Below are 25,421 nucleotides of genomic sequence, written 5' to 3'. Positions count from 1 at the left end.
AGGAGGGAGAGAAAGTGAAGTTTACCCTTTAAAAAAATTATGTACACAATAATTTTGTCCATGTTTGACTTAAAAAGACAGTTTCAGCTGTTTGTGCTCTGCTAGGAGGCATCATGGGGAGAACTGTGGTGCAGCTCACCCTCATTGGGCTGCAGCTGGCTTTGGCTTCCACGCTGCCAAACAAGGTAGGGTCAAAATACATAAACAGCCATAGCACCACTTTAAAGAGCCATAATTTAAAATTAAATATACACGGTTAAATAAATAGTTTAAAAGCCAAAAGCTAAAGAAAACAAACTTTGTACCTCTGCAATTAATATTTCACAAATAATGAGATATCTGAGGTGTGCGATTGAATATTTTGTGTCTCAGCATCTTTCTGTCAGTTCAACACCAAAATGTGGGTTGAAGGTTCTTGTGACAATCCTCAGGATTATTTCATTGTGTTCATGTCCTGTGTGTGCGTACAAGTCAGCTGACACATTAACACTGGCATTTGCGCATTACTTTGGAGACAAAAAGAAGGATTGGGCTAAGATGAAGTGTTCTGCTAAGCAATATAACATCATGTAATGTCCTATGAAGTGAAAGAATTCGAACTGTATGTGTCTGCATGTCTACCTTATCCTTTCTGTGCATCCACAATCACAGATCTCATTGTAATTGTTCGAGCTTGTTATTTGATGATGGTGTTGATTGGTTAAGGTAAATTTGGCTTGTTTAGTTGTTTGAGCTATGGAAACACGTGTTAGATATTTCTAACAACTCCCATTCTGATGCATAAAAAGTAAAAGTATAAATGTAAGTGAGTTTCATGCTATTTTGAGTGTGTGCCCTGAACACTAGATGAAAACAAATTTTGGGGTTTTTGCAGGGAGACCAATGAAATTCCACTGAAACCAGCCAATGAGATCGGTTAACCCTGTCGTTTTTTCTCAGGATGACTGGGACGTCTACAGCTTTCACATCAACTCCACAGTGACCAGTCGTTATGCCACCACTGTCATCACAAGCCGTGTGGTCAATCGTATGGACGAGTCAAAGGAAATTGAATTCCATGTTCGGATTGCCAAGAATGCCTTCATCAGTAAATTCCGAATGTGTGTGAAGTTAAAGTGATCTGTAACCCTCCAGAGACATTTGTAAATTCTACACTGAAGAACACATTGCCTGATATTTAGTAGTGTGTGTACATAAGGGCTTTCTTGGTCCTCTTCAGGTTTATCGATGGCCAAGTTTATGACGGTGTTGTGAAAGCTAAGGAGCAAGCTCAGCAGCAGTACACTGAAGCTGTGTCCCGTGGTGAAAGTGCTGGGCTTGTCAGGTATTTAAATTCATTAATTAACTTTAAAGGTTTATGTGAAAAAATTCCCAGTAACAATTTTTTTATTTCTTCGTCTGTATCTTCAGTTCTCTAAAATTATTTTTGTTTAACTGTGTGAGGAGGAAAAAACCTTTTAGCAGGGATTAAAGTGAAACAATGACATCCCGGGTTGCACAGCTCAGTAGGTTAGATTAGGAAGTTAAATCTTACATGTCATATCCTCATTTATTGTAGATATTTTAAATCAGATATTGAACCAATCCATGATGTTTTGCTGAATTCTGTTTTTCTGTAGGAGTGTACAAAACAATTTAAGTGCACTAAATTAGCCACAGGCTATAGCTTACATAAGTTTGTACACTTTTGAATGCAGTTGTCCAAATCCCCCACCTGCCAAATATCACTTTAATCCTTGATTTTTAGTCAGTTTACTCAAAAATCAAGTTTGGTCTTCAGGAATAACTGATTTTTAAATGCATTTATATGAAATAATTATTGTTTCTGCTACAGTTCTGTAGGGAGGACTCTGGAGGAATTTATGACGTCTGTAACTGTGGCTGCTCACAAAAAGGTCACTTTTGAACTCACATATGAGGAACTGATGAAACGCACACATGGCAAGTACGAGCTGCAAATTCATGCTCGACCCATGCAGCCTGTCAGGGACTTCAAGGTGACTTCCATCTTGGTATCTGTTTAGGAAAACAATGCTGAGATAAGACCACACATGATTAGATCTTCTTTTTTATTTTATTATACTTGTTCCCAGGTGGATGTGTACATTCACGAGGAAGCTGGCATCAATTTCATCGATGTGAAAGGAGGCCTGAGCACCAAAGCCCTCGCTAATGCCATCACCAAAACACATGTTAATAAACAGGTACAGTTATAACAGAAATGTCAGTTTTATAAACACTAAGAGTCACAAAAGTTTGCAATAAGAGGAAGCTTAAAAAAAATCTATGCATACAGCAAAGAGATGTGGCAAAGGAAAAGGCTCTTAGTGGGTTGTATGTGAGGCTGGACACTAAGAAAGGAGAAAAGGACTTTGGGATTGAGAGATCAAACTGGAGAGAATGTGCAGCAGGTTAGCGTAATAGGTAATGGTAATGTATTAACAAATGAAGAGAGTTTGTTGAAAAAATGGAATAAGTAATTTAAGGAACTGAAGAAAATGAGAGAGAAAGGAGGACAGATGGAGGGATGACAGTGAATCATGAAGTGCAGAGGATTATTAAGGAGGAAGTGAGGGCAGCTACGAAGAGGATAAAGAGTAAAAAGCCAGTTGATTCACATGACGTATGATAGATTGCCAAGTAGATCTGTGGGACTGCATGAGAAACAGTGGTGATGTGTGTCGCTGAAGTTACAGATTTGTAGTGAGGAAAGGTGGAGATATGCTCTAGAGAGAAGAGGAATGAACGTCAGTAGAAACAAGAAACATGACAGAATGCATGTGTGTGAGTGAGAGATAGAAGAAGATGGTGATTACAACTACAAATTTTGTTAATGCAGTACCAACTGAATGCCCAATGATCACATCTGTTAAATACTGATTTCAACTGTCCCTGTGTACTGTATCATATCTCTGGTACTATGTGACATAATGTAATCGAATCCTACAGTATTTGCATTGTTGTTTTGGGTCATGTTAGTCTTGAACTATTGAAGTCTTCCTGTGCTATATATGTCAGAATGTTGAGCAATTCCCCAATTTTACTCATAATGATGAATTCTGATTTTCTTTTAATATTTTATGCATTAAATGCATTACAAGACTTTTATTAAACCTCAGACAAAAAACTCAGATCCCGAGTTGTTGTTTTTTTTTCAATGGGGAGTTTAAATGGTTTAAAAATCACTGCATTTTCTCTTTATTTCTAATCTACAGTGTCCAAACCTTTTGGTAACAGTGACTTGTATATGCACCTTTCAGATTTATCAAGCCAAAGCAATGAGAAGCACAGGACAGTGTTTTGACAGAAATTAAAATCACTGACCTCTCACTCGATCAAGAGTCTAAAGAATGCAATTCTTTCTGTTTCTAGGCATGGGTATATTTCTATCCAACAGTGGATCAACAGACAATGTGTGACAACTGTGGAGAGCAGGGTATGAATGGAGATCTGGTTATTGTTTATGATGTCAACAGGAACAATGGATTGGGAGACATCAAGGTAAACCCTGATCAATATTACACACAATATAAACTGCATGGGCCAGAAAAGGTTTTCAGTACCATCAATCCTTTGTCTGGCAATTAAACAAAAATTTGACTAAAGCAATCCTTTTTCCTGCTCTTTAGAAATCTGGTGGGTACTTTGTTCATCACTTTGCTCCATCCAATCTTCCCCGAATTTCCAAAAATGTCGTCTTTGTTATTGACAAAAGTGGTTCAATGCAAGGCAGAAAAATAGAGCAGGTAAATGGTTTAAAGGGTCTGCTATGTCTATCATTTACGAAAACATTATTTATTTTTATGTCTTTTTTAAATCTTTTATAAAAGTCTGTAATGTGTAAATGTTGTTTTTGCCCAGACTAGGATCGCGTTAATCCATATTTTGAATGACCTGGCAGAAGATGACCATTTTGGTTTGATCACTTTTAATGCCAACATTTTTTCCTGGAAATTGGAACTTGTTCAGGCCAACAGTAAAAACGTGGAAAGTGCCAAAAACTTTGCACGCAACATTCAAGCTACAGGATGTGAGGAGTTGCAGAAATCAGTATATATCTTTTAATATCAAACAGTTAACAGAAGAATTATAGTACTGAAACTTTGTTGTTGACTTTCAGACACGGACATCAATCAAGCACTGCTGCAAGGAGCAAATATGCTGAACACCCATGACAGAGAAGGTTCAGCATCAATCCTTATACTCCTCACAGATGGACAGCCAACCACAGGTTGTGACAAATGACACCTGTACAAAAATGTGCACAAATACTTCTGGACTTAATGATTTTAGTCAATGAGTTTATTGTGATTTCATTAAGGAGAGATTATTTGAAAGACCTGAACATGGTTTAATGAAGAATGGTTTGAAATTTGGCAATGAGACTTTGACAAATCAACATGGCAGAGTGGAGTCCAGTAATGGTAGGACAGGACCTCTCAGAGTCTAGATGCAGAGGTAGAGATGTAGGATCTCCAACTAGGTACAAATGAGGAGGTACTACAAATGAGTCTGAAAGGCAGGCTGATAGAAGAGCACTGAGAGCTTTAGCACTTGTAGAAGGCAGGCAAGGCTGGAGTGATGATGACAGCATGGAGTTTGGACAGCATGTGAGATGTAAAGAATACATTTGCAGCACAACACTCAAGAATGCAGGGAGATTAATGAGTACAGATCAGTTATTCAATATTTTTCGTTTTAGCTTTTTGTTTTATCAAGTGTGGGATTCCATTGTTTTTGAGCTGAACTGACTGTGTCTGATGTATTTTCAGGGGTGACAAATCTGGAGAAAATACAGTCAAATGTAAGAGAGGCTGTTGCAGGCAAATTCCCAGTTTACTGTCTGGGTTTTGGTTTTGATGTTGATTTTGAGTTCCTTAAGAAAATGTCGCTGCAAAATAACGGTGTGGCACGACGGATTTATGTAGACTCTGATGCTGATTTACAGCTGAAGGTATTTTGTATTCTTCCTACCACGTGATTTGAAATCACTACAGATTTAGGAAGAAATTAGCATGATTTGCATCATGTCCACACTGTATGTCAACAGGGTTTCTATGAAGAGGTGGCAACTCCTCTGCTGACAGATGTGACAATGATCTATGTGGGTGGGACCAATCTAACCCAGACTAACTTCAGTCAGTATTATAATGGTTCTGAGATTGTGGTGGCCGGACAGATCACAGACAATGACATTGAAACCTTCACACCTCAAGTTGTGGCCATTTCGGTAATGTTTGATCTAAGATATTTATCAGCTGTAATCTTGTAAAAGTTTTTTTTTTCCCTGCATATTGACATTACAATATATTTTATTTATGACAGAGTAATAGAAGGTTAGTATTTTCTGACCCAAATGACATTGTGGAATCTGGTGGAAGTGTGTCCGATGACCTTATACAGAGAGTTTGGGCCTACCTCACAGTTAAACAGCTTCTGGACAAAGAGTAAGTACCATATATGCCATCTTTTGTCAAGGTCCTGAGTCCGTGACTAGGTGATTTATGTGTTTAGTGTATTTATTGATGATATTATCATTATTATTATTATTTGTGGGCTGTTTTGGGATGGTTTGTGTTTTGGATACTGGGTTTCTGGGTTTGTGCTCCCTCTGTTGGTCCCTGGTGTTAGTGTTCCCCTGTCTCATCAGGTTAATCAGGTTTCCCAGTGTCCCTCTGTGTATTTATAGTGTGTGCCTGCCTGTTCCTTGTCGCATCGTCTGTGTTCATCCTCTGTGTTACCCTGCGTACTCTGCATTGCTCCTTTAACCTCTCCGTAACTCCTCTATGTGCTCTCCCTGCAGTCCTCCTCTTGTGTTTCAGGTTTGCTGTTCTATAGTTTAGTTTTCCCCAGTTTAGTTTATCCTTAGTTCTGTTTTGCCACTTTGTGTTCTGTCTTCTGTAAATAAATCACCCTGCATCTCAAGTGCTGCATTTGAGTCCTCCGTTTCCACACATCACACAGCTGCTGTCCCAGTTGTGACATCTTTCTTCTTGTGTTATTTCCTAATCAGCTACTTTTTAAAGGGCAGCAACACAATTTTTTCTCTTCATTAACTGTTGAGTGCATAACTAATCTGGGATATTGGTTAAGGCCCAACATATATTTCCCTGAAACCCAAGGTAACGTCTTAGATCATTTGATGTGCCTAGCAGTCCAAAAGGCAAAATTTTGTTTGGTCAAAAGTAACATTAATAGTTACAATGTAGCATGAATTTATGGGCAAGGAGAAGGAGAGTCATAGTTTCCTTTCTTTCCATCCAAGATTGATCATGTTTGAAGAACTCAGTGACCATTTTAAAATGTTTTCCCTGGCAAGAAACAATTTGTCCACTAAAAGATTTTTGAATCAGCTTCCGAAGTTGTGAGCTTATTCATAACATAGATGGCATCCCACGGTCTCAACAACTAAGCTGCAATTTACAAAACAAGTTAAAAATCTACAGCTACAACAAAGACAGGAAATTATGTTTATTACAGCAGCAGAATACAGTTAAAATTCAGCATCTTGGCTCTAAAGTCAACTCTCCCACAAATATGTCAAATAAAAAGAAGGCAGGATGTTTACATAACAATGAGTTTATCTATTTTTTTCCCATGTTTCTATGTCCATATTAGATTCCACTAGCATGTTCTTTAAATTTCCTAAGTTGGGACTCAAACAGTAATTTTAAATTGCCAGGGAATACCTGGGGACAATGAAGAACTAAAGATGCATAAATATGTGTAAATTACTTTATCATATATTACTACTAAATCAATCGTTATATTTACTTAATGCTTTATGACACAGGCTCCAGTTATCTGGACCTGAGAAAAAGCAAGTGAAGAAGGAGGCTTTGAGTCTCTCACTGAAGTACAGCTTTGTGACGCCGCTCACATCTATGGTTGTCACAAAGCCTCTGGGAGAGACCATACATGTGCTTCATAAACCCAAGGAAAGTGAAGCACCACAGAGAAGGAAGCCCCCTGGACGTCAGTCCATTTCAAGACACCATGGTACTTCTACTAGTCACAGGAGTGATAATGTTGGTGAGCAGCACAAACAAAGACAATGCAAAATGAGTAGTATTCATCATGACGTTTTCTTTTAATTGTTAAAGATTATTTTCAATATTATTTCATTATTTTCTCTTCCTAAATGCAGATATTTACATTTCTCACTAAAAAATTTAATACTTAAAAAAACTCTACACCAAAATGACATTAAATATAGCATGAGTTTGCTTTTTTGGTAATTATGACTCTGTACACCACCAAAGGTTTTAGCTTTATTTCTAGAGGTTTAACAAAAACACTTTAACTGTGTAACTTTTTTTTTCTATATTTCATATTTTTGTTTATGCACAGAAATATGTCTCAAAGTGTTACAAATGTGTATAATATGATCCACAAGCGTAAACACAATGACTTTTTCTTTGTCTATATTGTGTTTGACACATTGACACACACACACAAAAATCTTTTTTCTCCTTATAGTCTCAGAAAACTATAAACATTTTCCTGTATAAAAATGATTCCATACTGCACAGGGACAGCTTTACTACATCAAGATAAAGAAACAGTGAGGGTGACTACACTTTGATGACAGAAATTTGGATGTCAGAAATTATTACGACCACTCTGAGCAATTGCATTAGATACAGAGCAGCTGCTATCTCAGATACAGTACATCGTGGCCTATTAAAGAAGATGCACATCTCACTTCAACTTTGTCAGCCAGCCTCTTTCCCTTCAACGTTTTAGCTGCACAAGAGGCAAGCTACAGACCAAGTCCACCAGTAGCAAGAAGTAAAGTTATTCTGATTATTCAATTTTTTATATAAAAAGCATAATTTTATTGCACTTAAATTCTTAAGTTTTTTTTGTCAGTCTAAGCACTTTTGACCATCTCAAGGAATATCTAATGTGATATTAGCTGAGAGCAGAAATATTCAGGATTGTTCTGTAAGCTAACAATAATATGTAAATGATCAATATTTATTCAGGTTTGGTACTTAGGTTGGTGCGCATTTGTAAAATTGTTTTACATTTGATTGAAATACTGGCATGTTTTTTTCCACATCAATTAATTCTTTTTTCTTTTTTTTTTTCAGCAACAAGTGCTGCTGAGAATGCCTTTGAGCGCTGGTTCACCTCACTTCCTCCAGGTACTCTGTTAGGATAGAATTAAATAAAATGCATTTTTCTTTTTATAGAGATAAAAATGTAAAAAATTAAATAAATAAAAAAAAAATAAAATGTTACCATAGTTAAGTATTCGTTTTGACACAATATAACAGTTTAACAACTGACTCTTACATACTGTACCTACATGCACATTTTCAACCTCTACTTTTTAATATGGTGTTTTCTACTTTAAATATTACAACATTTTATTTCCCTCAAAATGTAGTTTAGTATAATATGAGAACCCTTAACTTAGTTTTAAGTACATTTTTTAAGGCAATGGAAAAAATGAATACATAGCTACCATCTTGTACTAATTAATATATTATACAATTTGATCGTATAGCATTAAACAGCAATACCCTACAGTTAATACTTAATGCTTAATTAATTCAAATAGGATTAAACACATTTTCATTATCTGACTCATCAGTTAAATTTCAAACGTTTCCCATAAATGTATCTGAACTTTCTCAATAAATATTACAAAAATGTTTCGTAGTTTGCAGCATTACTCCTCCTTAGTATGCCATTTATAAATACAGATATAATATTATGACTATGACTATGATTATTACTTGTACTAGCAGTGACCATGTATATGTAACATGATTTCTGTAGGGTTTTGTAAGCCTTACAATTTTTTGTGTTCAAACCTTCCATGCAAACCCTCTCTTATGCCTGCCTTTGTTGAAAGTATTTCTTGGAGTTACATTAGTTTAATTTTGAATTTTCATTTATTTTAAATTTTCTAATCCAAATTTCTTCAAATAATAATAATAATAATAACAATAATGATAGCTTCAATCATTATCATCAGTTTGCTCCAAAGAAGCAATTCCTGCTTTAATTTGTTTTTCAAAAAAAAAAAAAGTTTGGATTTACAAGAGGAAGGCACTTAGTTTATGACTTGATTCATTCATGAAACCTTTAGGCCATCTGAGTAGTTCATTATTATATACATAGCTGGTTATCTGATTGTTCACGTTTTCTCTAAATTATTGCAGTGTCTTCACCTTACAATACAAAGTGCCCTGATGTTGATGTGATTTGGTGTTAAATACATTAAATTAAATTGATTTGACTATAAATGTAAATATGATGCTTATTTCTTGCTTTCACGTGATCTTTTTGCTGTTCTTGCTACAGATGAAATGACAGACTTTTTTTACTTTGTTACTGAAGGTATGATATGACACATGCGGCATACTATATTCTGATGTAACTACTGAAAAGATTTATAATGAATATTAAACTAACTTAAGTACAAATAAACCTTTGAACTAAAGCTACACTGAAATTAGTAAGTACAGCTAGGAAAGTAACTAAATGAATTGAAAAACTTTTTTTAATGGAGCTGGTAGTGTGTGTGTGTTTGTGTGTGTGTGTGTGTGTGTGTGTGTGTGTGTCTCACAATATTTCAGTGCAGCAGTATGATGAATTCGTGGAGATAGGAGTTAACATGTTAACTGGTAATTCTACAGTGTGATTCTATAGTGGGACGCAGATAAAGTACTACATGAATGTGGCCAGTAAGACCCAAAAAATCACTGTAAATGTCAGTTCATTTTTTATACATCACAGAAATGCTAAACATTTTTGCAGAATTTTAGTATTAGTCGAATGCTTTTTTTTGTTTGTTTTTTTATTACTACGACTAATTTGAAATTGCAAAGTAAATTAATCGCTGTTTGTTTAATCTTTTTTTTCAGATAGAGGATTTTACTATTGTGAGTATTTGGGATTTATATGCTTTTCAGTCTTTTGTGATTTAAAAAAATAACCTTATGAGAAAACCCTCATACCTGTGCAATCTACTGTTGACAGTATGAAGTTACATATTTTTTTTTCAATTTGAAATTTATCTGACTTTATTTTCTTTTGTAATCCAGATTTAAATTATGTATTTTGTGTCACTTAAACATTGTGCTGCATGTTTTTGCTACATTTAGTTTTGATTTGTTTTTACTTTGCTTTTTAGAGTAAAACATGTTTCTATCATTTGAAAATGCATAAAAAATAAGTTTAGTTTTTTTGTGGCAAGATGATATAAATCCTTATTTGACACAACATTTAAAGGAGTGTTGTGGTTTATTTTAGAGAGTAATTTTTTTAGGGAGTATAGTAATAATAGGGAATAGTGATCCTTGTAATTCAAATACTACACTACCATTAAGAGATTTCCCGCTTAAATTTATTACACCGGTAAAATATCAAGACTAAAAAAACCCAGAATCATAGCTGGACTGGCCATCGGGCATACCGGGCATTTGACTGGTGGGCCGCTGGCGATTTTTTGTTTTTATGGGCCAGTGGAATTTTTTCTTTTTTTTTTTTTTAGGAAGGGTATATATAATGAAAGGTGTTGGATTGGCCAATTGGTCATGATCGACTCTGGGCTGGACCAATTACAGCCGAGGAGGCCGGATGCACCCTCCCCCTTGTTTAGCAATCTTACGGTGCGTTCACACCGAATGCGATAGGCGCAAGCGAAAACGCCCCAAACGCCCCTAATTTGACGCGTGTGTAACCCAGTAGAGAAAATCGCTTTTGTTGTTATTCTTTCGTGTTTTCGCTTTATTTGTATAAATGTATTTTCATTCTTTTATTTTGAAAAGAAACATTTATTTTGAAAAAAGGAAGTGTGATCCTCCAGCAAACTTTATTTTTTCTGTTGCCAGATCACAAGAGGTAAATGCCTTTTTCATTGGTTGAAGGTGGTTTTAGCCCCGTCTTCCAAAACACTAGACCATCATTTCACACGAGCTAGGTCTTTTCGCACGTGGAAGTAGATGAGACAGGCCACGGATAGCTCGTGCAGAATTTTCTATCATTTTGGTGAGTTGAGCCCATGTGTTTGAAAGAATAAAAATGTGTTAGTCTGTTGCTAAAAGTTGTTTCTTCTGTTCATACTGATTCGCGAGTGGTAAGTTGCTGTTTAAAAAAACGATGGAAATGCTGTTTGTGGTAGAATTTGTTTAGTATACTTGAAGGATGATTGAAAAAATCCATTACCTTGCTGTTTCTACCTATTAATCACAATTTCATGGTTAAAAAGAGAACGAGAAATTCATTTGTTGTTTTACATGGTTAAAATAATTTCATGTACAACGAGAGATATATTCAAAGCATGCATGTAATGTATTACTGTGGTAATGTGGAAAAGATAAAGAACTGAAGCTATAGCTGTGATACGAGAGAGGAGACGGAGCTGGCTGTGTGCAGTGGTGTTAGTATTGTTGTGCAGGCTAGGTTTTTTCCCCTTGTTGGTGTGGAAGGAACTAAAATCCTGGATTATGATGGATTCTCTCCGGATGGAGATGGCGAGCCTGAGCCCGAACTGAACTTTGCAGAGGAACTTACTCTTCTTCCTTGATGGAAACTTCGAAGTGGTAACACACAAACCACAAACGAAAGAGAAAAAGAACTAGACTAAGAATTTCTGACTTGACAAATGACCAAAGACAAAAAGACAATTGAACATTGAGCTCAAAGGGACTATTTTTGGGGTTATTTTTGTTTTGCCGGCTTATGCTTATTATTGTTATTGTTATTATCACCATTACTACTGTCAGTATGGAATTTGTGTCTTGTTTATTTCATTTTTGTGCAAAATAATAACCGTTGTTGCTCAAATTCCTGTCTCCAGCCATTTCATTCCGTATTCGCCTAGCTTTCTATTGTAGCCCTGCCGAACCTAGCAACTGGTCTGTAGTTTGGCTGTTCTAAACTATTTTAAATGAGTCAGTGGTTACAGTAAGTCTTGGCGAGCCAGCCAGGAGCCTTTTTATCATGTGATTACAAGTATATAACGCACCCAAAATGGAGCGTCTTGTTGAGCGTGAATCTGTTAAAGTCCCAAATTCGGTGATAGTGAGTGAAATAGCTGGAGATGAGCAAATTGATGAGGTGACTGAATTCCTAAAACAGTATGGGTCAATCTCAAGAGTTTTAAAGGTAGATGATAGTAAATCTGAGTTTTTCCCGAGTGTTGTTGTTGAGTACAATTCAGGTACTGCTGTTGATGCTCTTGAGCCGTTACCTTACAACCACATATCCGATAGTGGGGTTAACTATAGAATACAATCTCTTGCAAGCGTATACACGCGATGTGTGGGGAATGATACAACCAAGTCATATCTCATTGAGTTAAAAAACCTAGCCAAAATGAGCGGCCGAGGGTTTGCAGATGTTCTGAAGGACATGATGTCACAGATAGCTGAATCAATCAAAGAGCCTGAACATGATCAATCAGAGCAAATTGGCTTACCTGAGTCTCCTTTGGCTGAGTTGCAGCCTTCAGCTGTTGAACCCAGTGTTGATGGTGCACAACAATCGAACCAGTCAAATCACACTGCAAGAAACCCAGCTCATAGTGCACCCACCATACCTGCACCTGATTTAAACCCTCCTGAGGTGCAGCGTGTAGTAGTTGAGCACATTGTGAGAAGAGATGATCATTCAGTGCAACATTTTTCTCAAAAACTCAGAGCTTTTTCTGGCAAGGATCCCCGGCCAACCTATGAGCCAGATTATGATACTTGGCGTTCCAGTGCTGAACTAATCATGAGTGACACTTCCATGTCGCAACTGCAACAATCGCGAAAGATTCTTGAGTCTCTCTTACCCCCGGCAGCTGACGTAGTTAAGCACTTGAACCCAGACAGCTCACCTGCAGACTACCTTCAGATGTTGGATTCTGCCTATGGGACAGTTCAAGATGGTGGAGAGCTTTACGCCAAATTTCTTGACACCTTCCAAAATCCAGGTGAGAAACCGTCGGCATACTTACAACGCCTTCAGGTAGCTTTGACTCACACTGTGAAACGTGGTGGTGCTTTAAGCAATGATGTTGACAGACTCCTTGTCACGCAGTTCTGTCGTGGTTGCTGGGATGATTCCCTTTTAAACGCACTTCAACTAAAACAAAAACGGATAAACCCCCCATCTTTTCCTGAGTTGCTTCTCTTATTACGCACAGAAGAAGACCAAAATGCTACCAAAAACATGCGAATGAAGCAACATTTGAACATCACAAAACAAAAAGCGACATACCACCTCCAAACAGTCAAAGGCTGCTTAGACGAAAATGAAAACACAACCACCTTAAGCTCAATTAAAGAACTCTCAAAGCAAGTTGCAGAACTCCAGGCCCAACTGGTGCGGCTGACTGCGAAACCGAAACCACAGAATTCCAGATGTGCCCCCCATACAAAGTCTAAAGAGAACCGAAAGCCAGACAGAGTGAGCCGGGAGCCCACAGAACGAACAGTTAAAACTCAAAGTACCCCACCCAAACCGTGGTACTGTTTCCAATGTGGAGAAGATGGCCACATCAAGCCAAACTGCGAAAATGAACCAAACCCAGCCCTAGTTGCTGAAAAGCGCAAACTGTTTAAAGAGAAACAGAGGAAATGGGAGGTTGAGAACCCTCCAGCCGCTAAGGAACAGTTAAACTGAAAACAGTCTCTATTGCGGGGCAAATGGAGACTGCAGCCAGGCGATCATGTCCCACTAAGTACATGCAGCGTGCTAACTGCAAGCAATCTGTCACTAAGCCACAGAAGTATAGTCTGCCAAAAGGGTTGGTTGGCTCTAAATGCACAGCAGTAGTTAGCATTTCTGGCATTAATGTGAATTGTCTCCTGGACTCAGGGTCACAAGTGACCACAGTCACTGAGTCGTTCTACAAACAGAACTTTCCAGATCAAAACCTTAACCCACTCTATGATCTTTTAGAAGTGGAGGGTGCTGCAGGTCAGCCCGTCCCCTATTTGGGTTATATAGAGACATGCATTACTTTTCCAAAAGACTTCCTAGATGCAGAGATCGACATACCAACCTTAGCTCTTGTTGTTCCAGACACTCATTCAAACAGTCAGACCCCAGTGTTAGTGGGAACAAACACGCTTGATGTCCTTTATGAAACATTTTTGGACCTTAAGACTTCTGACTACTTACCTAGTCCTTGCGGGTTTAGAGCCCTGTTGAAAACTCTCGAACTAAGACATACACAGAACAAAGATGGGAACATTGGGTTAGTTACCCTGTCGGGCAAGGCTACAGCTGTAGTTCCAGCAGGCCAAACAGTAGTTTTAGAGGGATCTGCTAACGTTCACTGTACTGCAGCAGACACATGTGCCATAGTTGAACACCCCTCTCAGTCTTCCTTGCCTGGTGGCCTTTGTGTTAAAACTTGCTTGATAACACTTCCTTCCCGAGCTCCACACAAAGTGCCTGTTATGATTACAAATGAAACAGAACAAGATGTTACTATCCCGTCTACTTGTGTCATTGCAGAGCTGGGAGCTTTCCATTGTATCCTGTCCCAGCATAATGTCACCAGTGTTAATGAATCAGCCACAAACAAGGCACCGCTGAATTTCAACTTTGGTGACTCACCGATTCCACATGAATGGAAAGAGAGGATAACCAAGCAACTCACTGACATTCCGGAAGTATTCGCTTTTCATGATCTTGACTTTGGGTGTACGAGCAAGGTGAAACATTCCATCAAGCTTAATGATCCGACTACCTTCAAGCACCGTGCACGCCCTATACACCCTCAAGATCTAGAGGCTGTCCGGAAACATCTGCAGGAGCTGCTTGCTGCAGGTGTGATAAGAGAGTCCCAGTCACCCTTCTCGTCTCCCATTGTCGTGGTGAGAAAGCGGAACAATGATGTGCGTCTATGTATAGACTTTCGCAAGCTGAACTTGCAAACAATAAAAGATTCTTATGCTCTTCCAAATCTGGAAGAGACATTCTCTGCCCTTTCAGGATCCAGGTGGTTCACGGTCCTCGATCTTAAGTCTGGGTATTACCAGATAGAGGTTGAGGAAGCAGACAAAGAGAAGACCGCGTTTGTGACACCGCTTGGGTTCTGGGAGTTTAACCGCATGCCGCAGGGCATAACCAACGCCCCAAGCACCTTCCAGCGGCTAATGGAGCGCTGTGTTGGCGATATGAACTTACATGAAGTGCTCGTCTTTTTAGATGATCTCATCATCTTCTCAGATAGTTTGGAAGAACACGAACGCCGACTTATGCGGGTACTCCATCGCCTTAAAGAGTATGGCCTAAAGTTATCGCCGGAAAAATGTAAATTTTTCCAAACCACAGTTCGGTATCTTGGGCATGTAATCTCTGAAAGTGGAGTTGAGACAGATCCCGAAAAGATTCAGGCCCTAAAGACCTGGCCACGGCCCAAGAATCTCAAAGAACTGAGATCTTTTCTAGGGTTCTCAGGTTACTACAGACGTTTTGTAAAAGGGTACTCGTCCATAGTACGCCCACTCAATGACCTCACTCGTGGTTACCCACCACTCCATAAGAAATCAAAGTCCAGGGAACCCAACCAGACCTACTTTGATCCCAAACTGCCATTTGAGGATCGATGGACCGCAGACTGTCAAAAAGCTTTTGACTCCATCATTGAAAAGCTAACGTCAGCCCCCGTCCTAGGCTTTGCAGACTCGAAGCTGCCTTATGTGCTCCATACCGATGCCAGTACTACTGGCTTAGGTGCAGCACTCTACCAGGAGCAGGAGGGTCAGCTCAGAGCCATAGCTTTTGCCAGTCGTGGGTTATCAAGAAGTGAAGCACGATATCCTGCCCACAAGTTGGAATTTCTAGCACTCAAATGGGCAGTGACTGAAAAGTTTCACGATTATTTGTATGGTGGTCAGTTCACTGTGGTTACAGATAGTAACCCACTCACATACATATTGACCTCTGCTAAGTTAGATGCCACTGGCTATAGGTGGCTTGCCGCTTTGTCTAACTACAACTTTAAGTTACAGTATAGAGCGGGCAAGCACAACCTCGATGCAGATGGGTTGTCTAGACGTCCTCATGGGGAACTCGTAAATGATGTCCAGTCCAGGAAAGAGCAGGAGCGTGTAAGCCGATTTGTAGAGCGTCACCTAGCTGACACTGACACCACTGACACCCTAAAGCTTGTAGATAGTGATGTTGTCCAAGCAATCTGTCGAAATCACCTTGTAAAAGTCAGTAATGATTGTCAGGATAGTGGTGTTACACTTGTAGAGTCACTTACCCTCTCAGCTGACGCGATCCCAGACATTTATGTTTCAGAAGAACATCATGGCTTACCAACCATTCCTGCCTTGTCCCAATCAGAAATTAAGGATAAGCAGAGAGCGGACTCGACCATCAGCCAAGTTATCAAACAAATCGAACATGGCCAGACACCTCCACCGACTGTTAGAAAAGAACTCCCAGATCTCCCTCTTTTGCTTAGGGAACTCAGTCGATTGGAAATGCACAATGAGGTGTTATACAGAAAAAGACAAGATGGAGACCAGGTGACCCACCAGCTTGTTCTTCCTGAGGAGCTCAGAGCTTCAGTGCTCCAAAGTTTGCATGATGACATGGGCCACTTAGGTATCGACAGAACCCTTGATCTGGTCAGAACACGATTCTATTGGCCACGTATGGCAACAGAGGTTGAGCAAAAAGTGAAAACATGTGATCGTTGTATACGGAGAAAGAGTCCTCCTGAAAAAGCAGCTAGACTGGTCAACATAACAACAACCAGACCTTTAGAACTCGTCTGCATGGATTTTCTCAGTCTGGAACCAGACAGTAGCAACACACGTGATATCCTTGTGATAACCGATCATTTCACTAAATTTGCCCTCGCGTTGCCCACCTCTAATCAAAAGTCACGAACGGTCGCCAGGTGCCTGTGGGACCAGTTCATTGTCCACTACGGCATACCTGAGCGCCTGCACAGCGATCAGGGTCCTGATTTTGAGGCAAAACTAATAAAAGATCTGTGTGAGATCTCTGGGATAAAGAAAATAAGAACTACCCCGTACCACCCACGTGGTAACCCTACTGAACGATTTAATAGAACATTACTTAGCATGTTAGGAACACTGGAATCCAAACAAAAATCTCACTGGAAAGACTATGTTATGCCATTAGTACATGCGTACAATTGCACTCGTAGTGATGCAACAGGGTTTACACCCTACGAATTGATGTTTGGCAGAAAACCCAGATTAGCTGTTGATCTTGCATATGGACTTCCCCTCAGCAAAGATCAAAAAGTGACACATTCGCAATATGTTGAAAGTCTCAAGAAACGGCTAGAGGAAAGCTATAGGTTAGCTTCTCAAACCGCACAAAAAGTGGCAGACAAGAATAAGGCCAGATTTGATCGCAAAATAACTGTTTCTGAACTTGAACCTGGGGACCGGGTTTTGGTTAGAAACGTGCGGCTGCGTGGCAAGCACAAACTTGCTGATAAATGGGAGGCAGACATCCATGTGGTAGTCAAACGTGCAGGCGACCTACCCGTTTATACTGTTAAACCCGAGTCAAAGCAAGGTCCCTCCCGAACTTTACACAGAGACCTGTTGCTTCCCTGCAGTTTCCTCCCGGTTGCCACCGCAGACACATCTGAGCCACAGCAGGTTCACCGTCCTAAAACGCGTCAAACTGTTGTCACAGAAAGCAATGAGGATGAAGAATCAATGGAACTTGACAATGAACTTTTCATTCAATGGGTTGATGATTCCCCATGTGAAGAAATAACCAGATTTACTACTGTACATGAATATCCAAAACCTTTTCATGAACCAGACATTACAAACTTACCTGATTGTGACCTTTCTGAAACTGCTAGCAACAAGGAGCTGAATATGGATAAAAATGCAAGCAAAGACGAACTTACAGATCATGTGCTTGTTGAAAACTCACCAGATGGAGATGAGATTGGAATTGACAATCCTGTGAACAATGGAACCGAAACCGTATTGGATGAATCGTCTGAGGATTCAGTTAAAGAACCAGGAAACCAGCCTGTTAACTCACCTGATGAGATGGACAGTGGTGATCCCATTACAACTCAACCAGTAAGACAGTCAACAAGAATCAGACATCCACCTAAAAGACTTGATTATCCTGATTTAGGAAACCCTCTGGTGACTGTTGTGAAATCACTTTTCCAGGGTTTAAGCATAGCCTTTTCTGAGTCCCTAAATAATACAGAGGGACAGTACTGGCTACACATGCAACGAGACGTGCATGATATTTAGCTGGGGAGAGAGAGACTTACTGTAACCACTGACTCATTTAAAATAGTTTAGAACAGCCAAACTACAGACCAGTTGCTAGGTTCGGCAGGGCTACAATAGAAAGCTAGGCGAATACGGAATGAAATGGCTGGAGACAGGAATTTGAGCAACAACGGTTATTATTTTGCACAAAAATGAAATAAACAAGACACAAATTCCATACTGACAGTAGTAATGGTGATAATAACAATAACAATAATAAGCATAAGCCGGCAAAACAAAAATAACCCCAAAAATAGTCCCTTTGAGCTCAATGTTCAATTGTCTTTTTGTCTTTGGTCATTTGTCAAGTCAGAAATTCTTAGTCTAGTTCTTTTTCTCTTTCGTTTGTGGTTTGTGTGTTACCACTTCGAAGTTTCCATCAAGGAAGAAGAGTAAGTTCCTCTGCAAAGTTCAGTTCGGGCTCAGGCTCGCCATCTCCATCCGGAGAGAATCCATCATAATCCAGGATTTTAGTTCCTTCCACACCAACAAGGGGAAAAAACCTAGCCTGCACAACAATACTAACACCACTGCACACAGCCAGCTCCGTCTCCTCTCTCGTATCACAGCTATAGCTTCAGTTCTTTATCTTTTCCACATTACCACAGTAATACATTACATGCATGCTTTGAATATATCTCTCGTTGTACATGAAATTATTTTAACCATGTAAAACAACAAATGAATTTCTCGTTCTCTTTTTAACCATGAAATTGTGATTAATAGGTAGAAACAGCAAGGTAATGGATTTTTTCAATCATCCTTCAAGTATACTAAACAAATTCTACCACAAACAGCATTTCCATCGTTTTTTTAAACAGCAACTTACCACTCGCGAATCAGTATGAACAGAAGAAACAACTTTTAGCAACAGACTAACACATTTTTATTCTTTCAAACACATGGGCTCAACTCACCAAAATGATAGAAAATTCTGCACGAGCTATCCGTGGCCTGTCTCATCTACTTCCACGTGCGAAAAGACCTAGCTCGTGTGAAATGATGGTCTAGTGTTTTGGAAGACGGGGCTAAAACCACCTTCAACCAATGAAAAAGGCATTTACCTCTTGTGATCTGGCAACAGAAAAAATAAAGTTTGCTGGAGGATCACACTTCCTTTTTTCAAAATAAATGTTTCTTTTCAAAATAAAAGAATGAAAATACATTTATACAAATAAAGCGAAAACACGAAAGAATAACAACAAAAGCGATTTTCTCTACTGGGTTACACGTGCACATTTGCACCTCAACGCGTGTCCAAGAAAAATCCATCGCGCCGCAAAATTGCATCTTTTCACGCGCGTGAACCGGAAATGTGGGAGGAATGTGGGAGGAATGTGGGAGGACGTTGTGCCAGATGTGTTGTGCTGCAGATGTCCTCTGAATAAACACATTATCTTGTTAGCGGAAAGGTATTTGTACATCAGTGGGAAAATAACGGGACAGTAGGCGGGCTTGCTAGCTTTTGCGCGGCTTCATCGGGTCATTCTGAAAATTAAAAAGAAGAATGAATGAACTTACCAGGTTGCCCAATCTCCTCACTTATGTGCCTCCAAGCTAGGTCCTTTTTATTCCTGTCTCGGTAGAAGTAGCAGCTAGCATCATATAGCTCTGGATGATTAGCCACGGCATTGATGAGCTTTTCCTCCATACTGAATGACGAATGAAGGGCTTTGGCTGGATCTGCCCCTTTGACCTAGTTACAGCCACGTCACCAGGCTCCTGATTGGTTGTCGCGGCGCGATTTGACGCCGGAGTTCAGATTTTCCAACTCGAGCGGTTGGCGCGATACGCGCGTGTGCACAAAATGCAACACAAGATCTGACACGCATGGTTTTATTCGCGAGTCAAACGCGCCAGACGCGCTAAACTGATGCGCGTTTCAGGCGTTTTGGCGTTTTCGCGACGCAAATCTGCTTCCGAATTTTTGCCGGACGCGCAATCGCGTGTCATCGCGCTCTTTCCATTGACTTTACATGTAAACCTGACGCTCTGGCCGCCTCTATCGCGTTCGGTGTGAACGCACTGTTATAGATGAACTAAAGAAAATGGAGAACAAAAAAAGGAAAGGTATTTATGAAAATATCACTAAATCTGTCATTTATTAATTTTTATATTAATTAATGATCATGTCTCACCTCTAGTGTTCTTGGTCTTAATTTAAGGTTTTTCCTATATCGATTGACAGATCATGTGACTTTCGCGCATTGCATGCCGGGAACTCGTGGCAAAACAATCCAAGTACCGCATCAAATGCAAGCATTTGCAGCACCGCAAAACGTTCATTCTCTGGTTCCAATACCTTCTTGGTTTTTCTTTGCCGCACAAAAAAGGAATGTACAAAACTAAGGAGAACAATGCCGGACCGTACAAAGACAGACTTGACGAAAAGGCAAAGAAAAGATACGAGGAAAAAATCAAAGGAGTGAAAGGGTCAGACCCTTACGAGCACACAGAGTGGACAAAAGACGTTAGCGTGCTGCCCAACTTTCACCACGCTCAGATTTATAATTATACGGTTCTTGGAGTGAGTGCATACACTCATGAAGTTTAGTAACTTCAGGTCACTGCAACAAGCCCAGGTACAGTTTACCGACGGATGGGTACAGGACCTTGAAATGCACCGTGTAGAACGACCATCGTACAAACAAAGGTAAGTTTACCAGTCTCACAAATCGTCGTCATAAATACACATTCGTTAACCGTTTATTAATATAACCTTTGAGCTCAACGGTAATTAATTAGTAGTGGAAATAATTTCTGGTACGCATTACAGAAATGTAGCAGTGACAATAATATTGTATGTTGTAATCGCACTGGACAATTAGTGATACAAAACAACTGTTTTATCCTGTGAATAAAAGTATATGTTTTTGTCAATGTACCATGGTAATAACAGAAGCGAAACGCAATATTGTGTCAGGACAATTCACTATTTATGCACAATAAATAAAGGAGCATAGCGCGACAATTTCTGTTCAGCGCCAGACTTGCTTGTAACCTATATCACCAATTATGTTAAGAAAAATGACGTATTAACTACTACAAAACACTGACCTTTGTGGGAATGCTTGGAGCAGACTAACATGTGAGCTGGAGTGTTCTGAGACGTTATATTTGGTATATCCAGGCCATCCGTCGGCTCTTACTTCGGAAACATGGCTTAAAAAATTTCTCTTCAACGACGTAATCCGATAAAAAAAACGATCTCTTTACCCGTCGGCTTCCCGTGGCTGTCATGCGACCGGCTATTGCAGTTAATAATACAACAGCTTCTTGCCATTTTTTGGGTTTCTTTTTATCGCTGTGTAACTGAGTTCAATTGAAAGCCTGCGTGCGCTAGTACCTCTTGCCACAAGTTCCCAGAATCCTTTGCGGTTTTACCCCTGAATGACATCACATTTTCAATCTCTATCCTGGTGGGCCGGTCTCTAGTCAAAATGCCCGGGCCGATTTTTTGTCCCAGTCCAGCCCTGCCCAGAATATTCCAAAGTAACATGAAAAAAAATCATATGAATTCAAAAGTAGTATGTAGTGACAATAGGGAAAGCAGGAAGAGAACCCAGAGCAGTGGAGGTATGCTCTGGAGAAAATTCAGTAAACAACAGAAAACATTTGTATAAATGAGACGTAAAGAGGTGTAACAGTGAAGCTGCCAGGAACTGATGTAGTGAAGGTGGATAAGTTTAAATTACATAACTGAAAAATTGCTTATTAATTGTTCTTCTATCTCACCCGTTTTTATAATACTATTTGGGGTAGTTTTCCATTAAAATCTGGTTTATGAAATTGATTGTGTGGATGTGTCTCTGCTTCAGTTTTTTGCCAGAAAAAAGAGTATTATATGCTATATTTTAGAGTTGTTTCTTTAAAGATTTTCTAAATTTAAAATGGTATTTTTTTAAAGAAACTAATATATTTAATTCTAACATTCAGCCCCACCCAAACGTGATCCCCACATAGATCGATCTACTATAAGAGGTAAATGTCTTTTTGTAGTGTACTGTAGTTCACAGCTGTTATTTTCTATTTCTATATATGTAACACCAACCAGTGTTCAACTAATAACGGACTGGATAAGCCTCTTCAGTCATTCTAATTATTTAATTATCTACATTTACATCGTAGGGGGGTAACAGTTAAAACTTAACATGTCTGTTTTGTGTTTTGCTGTAATGCATCAGAAAATGTTGATGTTTATTACACAAATATATTCCACAGCCATACAATAAACTTTAACTTTTTTTCTTTTGGCTTTGCTATATTAATGTATGTAACTAGCATTGTGTAAATCTGTTTACAGAAATTCTCCATGATATGTTCATACATGATTTTTCACTTCGTGGCAATCCTCTGCCACCAACTGATGGTACTGTGTTAAATACATATAGTTGGAGTTAAATATATATATATATATATATATATATATATATATATATATATATATATATATAAATATAATTATATATAATTAATTATATAAAAATATATAATTATTTTTAATAATAATTTTCTGAATTTTTTAAACATCCGCATTAGGCATTACAGAAATCTGAACCTACAATAATATATGATGTGCCAGGCTCAAAACTCTTATTTAATTCATTTATTTTGTTTTCTTTGACATATTAGAGTAAAAAAATATTTTCAATTACTTTGTTGTTTTTTTTGTTTTGTTTTAACAATCACATGATACATGAGAAAAACAGCTAGGAAAAAAACAAACAAATTTTTAGGAATGAAATACTCCATAAGTCAGGCTCTATATTTTATATGTAATGACAAATCCCTCTTTCAAAAACCTTCAAGATTGTACATGTTAATGAAACTGAAAACGAGTATGCAAGTGCTTGATTTCTGGCTAAGAGAAAAGTCAAATTTATATCTCCATTCTAACTCTGTATCTGTGTATCTCTAGCTCCTCTTCTCCACAGGTTTTTGTTAAAAGCTGAGAATCAGACTGTTCCGCTGTGCTTTGATGTCAGTGGTGCTCTCAGCCTTAAACTTCTTCATCATCCCAGCAGGGGTCAGTAGTCTCCAGTTTTGCTAAGCTAATGAACTCTTGTTTTTGTATTTCCTGTGAAATAAAATTTCATTATTGGTTCTACCTCATCTCCATTGTTATAACAATCCTCCAACTTGTGGTGTGGTTTTGACTTGAACTTCTCTTTTGTGCTAGAGCTGTTTGTGAATGGTGAGCTTGATTCCGTTGCAAACGGAGGTTTCAAGAGAATTTTCATACACTTCAAAACTAACCAGCATTTCGAGATTGACACCAAAGGGGTCACTGTACGAGATGGACAGACAGAAACACATCACACTGGAGAGGATCTGGTCACTGCTGGAAGGTGATTTTACAGTATAATGATCAAGGCTACTCAATACTACAATACTCTCAGCATAGTGTACAGATGTGTGTCCGTATTCACATGTGGTTAAATGAGACTTGCATGGTATTTAATGGCTTGAATTACTTTCAGTGACTCAACTCACGAATCACAGTATTAGAATATTGGAATTTGATTAACATACTTCCTACTGTATGTTATACTTACCTTTCTAATACAGGGTAACATCAGCAGGGCGAAAATCTGCTGATGTGTGTGTGTGTGTATATATATATATATATATATATATATATATATATATATATATATATATATTTGTTAAGAAATCAGTTTCACCCCGTTTTTTTTTTTATTCCTCGGATGGCACCGGAACTCAGTAGTCATTTCACAAAACCTTTATTCATCTTTATTCATCTTCATTTAAGCATGCATCTTCTAGAAGGGGAGATGTGCCAGGCCGGTGTCCCTCTGCAGATCTTCACTCCTTTGTTTGTTACAGTCAGCTTTATAGAAGCGACCCCATCATAAAACCCCCATGGTGTGCTGCAAACTCTGTGTGTCTGTGTGTGTATGCACGAGCATGTGAGTGCCTGTGTATGCGCGTACCCCTGTGTCTATTTGAGTGCATGTGAGTGACTGTGTGTGCGTAGGTGTAGGTGCGTTGTAACAGTCAAAGCACTGTGTGTGTGTGTGTGTGTGTGTGTGTGTGTGTGTGTGTGTGTGTGTGTGTGTGTGTGTGTGTCTGTGTATGTGACTTCCTGCCGGTCATAAAAGTAATCTCCTAGCCCAAGCTACACCAAATTCCTCTACAGAACATAGAAAACAGACTACAGAACAGGTAAAGGCATCAGCATCAGCAACCCCCAACTGTAGCTTCCTGTCTCCTTTTATGACACCAGACCCCCAGTGTCAATAAATTCCTTTCCCTCTACACAATTACACACACTCTCAGGCCTACAGCCAAACTAAAACACAGACCAATCCTTCCTTATTCCTGTGATCTAAACAAATTTAACACATCATTTTATAATAATTATTTTCTTGTACTCACAATAAGATATATAGTGGATATATATATATATATATATATATATAAATATAATTTCACATATTTATATATTTTTCCAGTGTCACAATGATTATGCGCAACAATGAAATAGACATTGCAGCAGGAGACATGCGCCTGGTTATTTTAGTTCATAAGAAGAACAGCATTAAATTCCTTTGGCCAGTTTTAAGACAGTATCCTTCAGCCAACAACACTGATGGACTTTTAGGTGAGTGAAAAGTTCATTTCTTTTTTAAATGTTGTATACATTAGTTGTGAAGTGTGTGCAGCATTTGCTTGCATCATATTATTATTACAAAGGTTTGCACCCAAAGGTGGTGCTTTCTGTAAAAAGACCTTGTTGTGTGGATATTCAATGTTTGTTTGTTCTCATGTTCTTTTTCTAGCTCTAAAGTCAGCAGTTTATGAGGAGGTACAACAAGTTGCGGCTACAAAACTAAAGATTAAAAACCAGGAGATCAATGTTACTAGGTACATATCGTTTTTTGTTGTTGTTTCTGATATTTACCATATTTTATTATGTAAACATAAATGAAATTTTCCCCTCCCTTTCTTTTGTAGCGGCAATGCCAATGACTATAGCATTGCCTCTCCTCTCATGATGAACTGCTGGCTCACATCTGCTGACTCTGCCTTGCAGAGACCACTGGCCGATTTCATTGTTGCACAACTTTAACTGGAAACAGTGAAAAAATATTTCATTTAAGAAGAGAATATGGAAAATACTTGCAACACCTGCTTCCAGCA

General features: G+C 38.8%; 1 protein-coding gene and 1 long non-coding RNA gene across 2 annotated transcripts; both read left to right on the top strand.

Moving 5' to 3' along the window:
• Nucleotides 1–113: 113 nt before the first annotated feature.
• On the top strand, nucleotides 114–25,421 carry LOC134623304 (inter-alpha-trypsin inhibitor heavy chain H3-like). Its single transcript, XM_065470179.1, has 18 exons — nucleotides 114–185; nucleotides 940–1,100; nucleotides 1,220–1,324; nucleotides 1,835–1,997; nucleotides 2,094–2,204; nucleotides 3,373–3,501; nucleotides 3,630–3,746; nucleotides 3,862–4,030; nucleotides 4,121–4,231; nucleotides 4,773–4,954; nucleotides 5,051–5,230; nucleotides 5,326–5,447; nucleotides 6,794–7,032; nucleotides 23,164–23,283; nucleotides 23,437–23,605; nucleotides 24,734–24,882; nucleotides 25,061–25,145; nucleotides 25,236–25,421. The coding sequence occupies exons 1-18, from the start codon at nucleotides 114–116 to the stop codon at nucleotides 25,348–25,350; spliced, it is 2,499 nt and encodes an 832-aa protein (XP_065326251.1). The 3' UTR covers nucleotides 25,351–25,421.
• LOC134624567 (uncharacterized) lies at nucleotides 8,096–22,299 on the top strand. Its single transcript, XR_010093583.1, has 4 exons — nucleotides 8,096–8,150; nucleotides 9,319–9,354; nucleotides 9,882–9,899; nucleotides 22,194–22,299. It is a non-coding gene; the product is annotated as an uncharacterized LOC134624567 (long non-coding RNA).

This window comes from Pelmatolapia mariae, linkage group LG3_W, assembly GCF_036321145.2.
Source record: "Pelmatolapia mariae isolate MD_Pm_ZW linkage group LG3_W, Pm_UMD_F_2, whole genome shotgun sequence".
Classification (NCBI taxonomy): domain Eukaryota; kingdom Metazoa; phylum Chordata; class Actinopteri; order Cichliformes; family Cichlidae; genus Pelmatolapia; species Pelmatolapia mariae.
This window is presented reverse-complemented; position numbering and strand designations above follow the sequence as displayed.

Excerpts from the sequence above, each read along its gene's own strand:
- LOC134623304 (XM_065470179.1), top strand. The coding sequence starts at position 114 with ATGGGGAGAACTGTGGTGCAGCTCACCCTCATTGGGCTGCAGCTGGCT. Across the intron at positions 1,325-1,834 it reads GAAAGTGCTGGGCTTGTCAG|TTCTGTAGGGAGGACTCTGG; the intron begins GTATTTAAATTC and ends TTTCTGCTACAG. Across the intron at positions 3,502-3,629 it reads ATGGATTGGGAGACATCAAG|AAATCTGGTGGGTACTTTGT; the intron begins GTAAACCCTGAT and ends CCTGCTCTTTAG.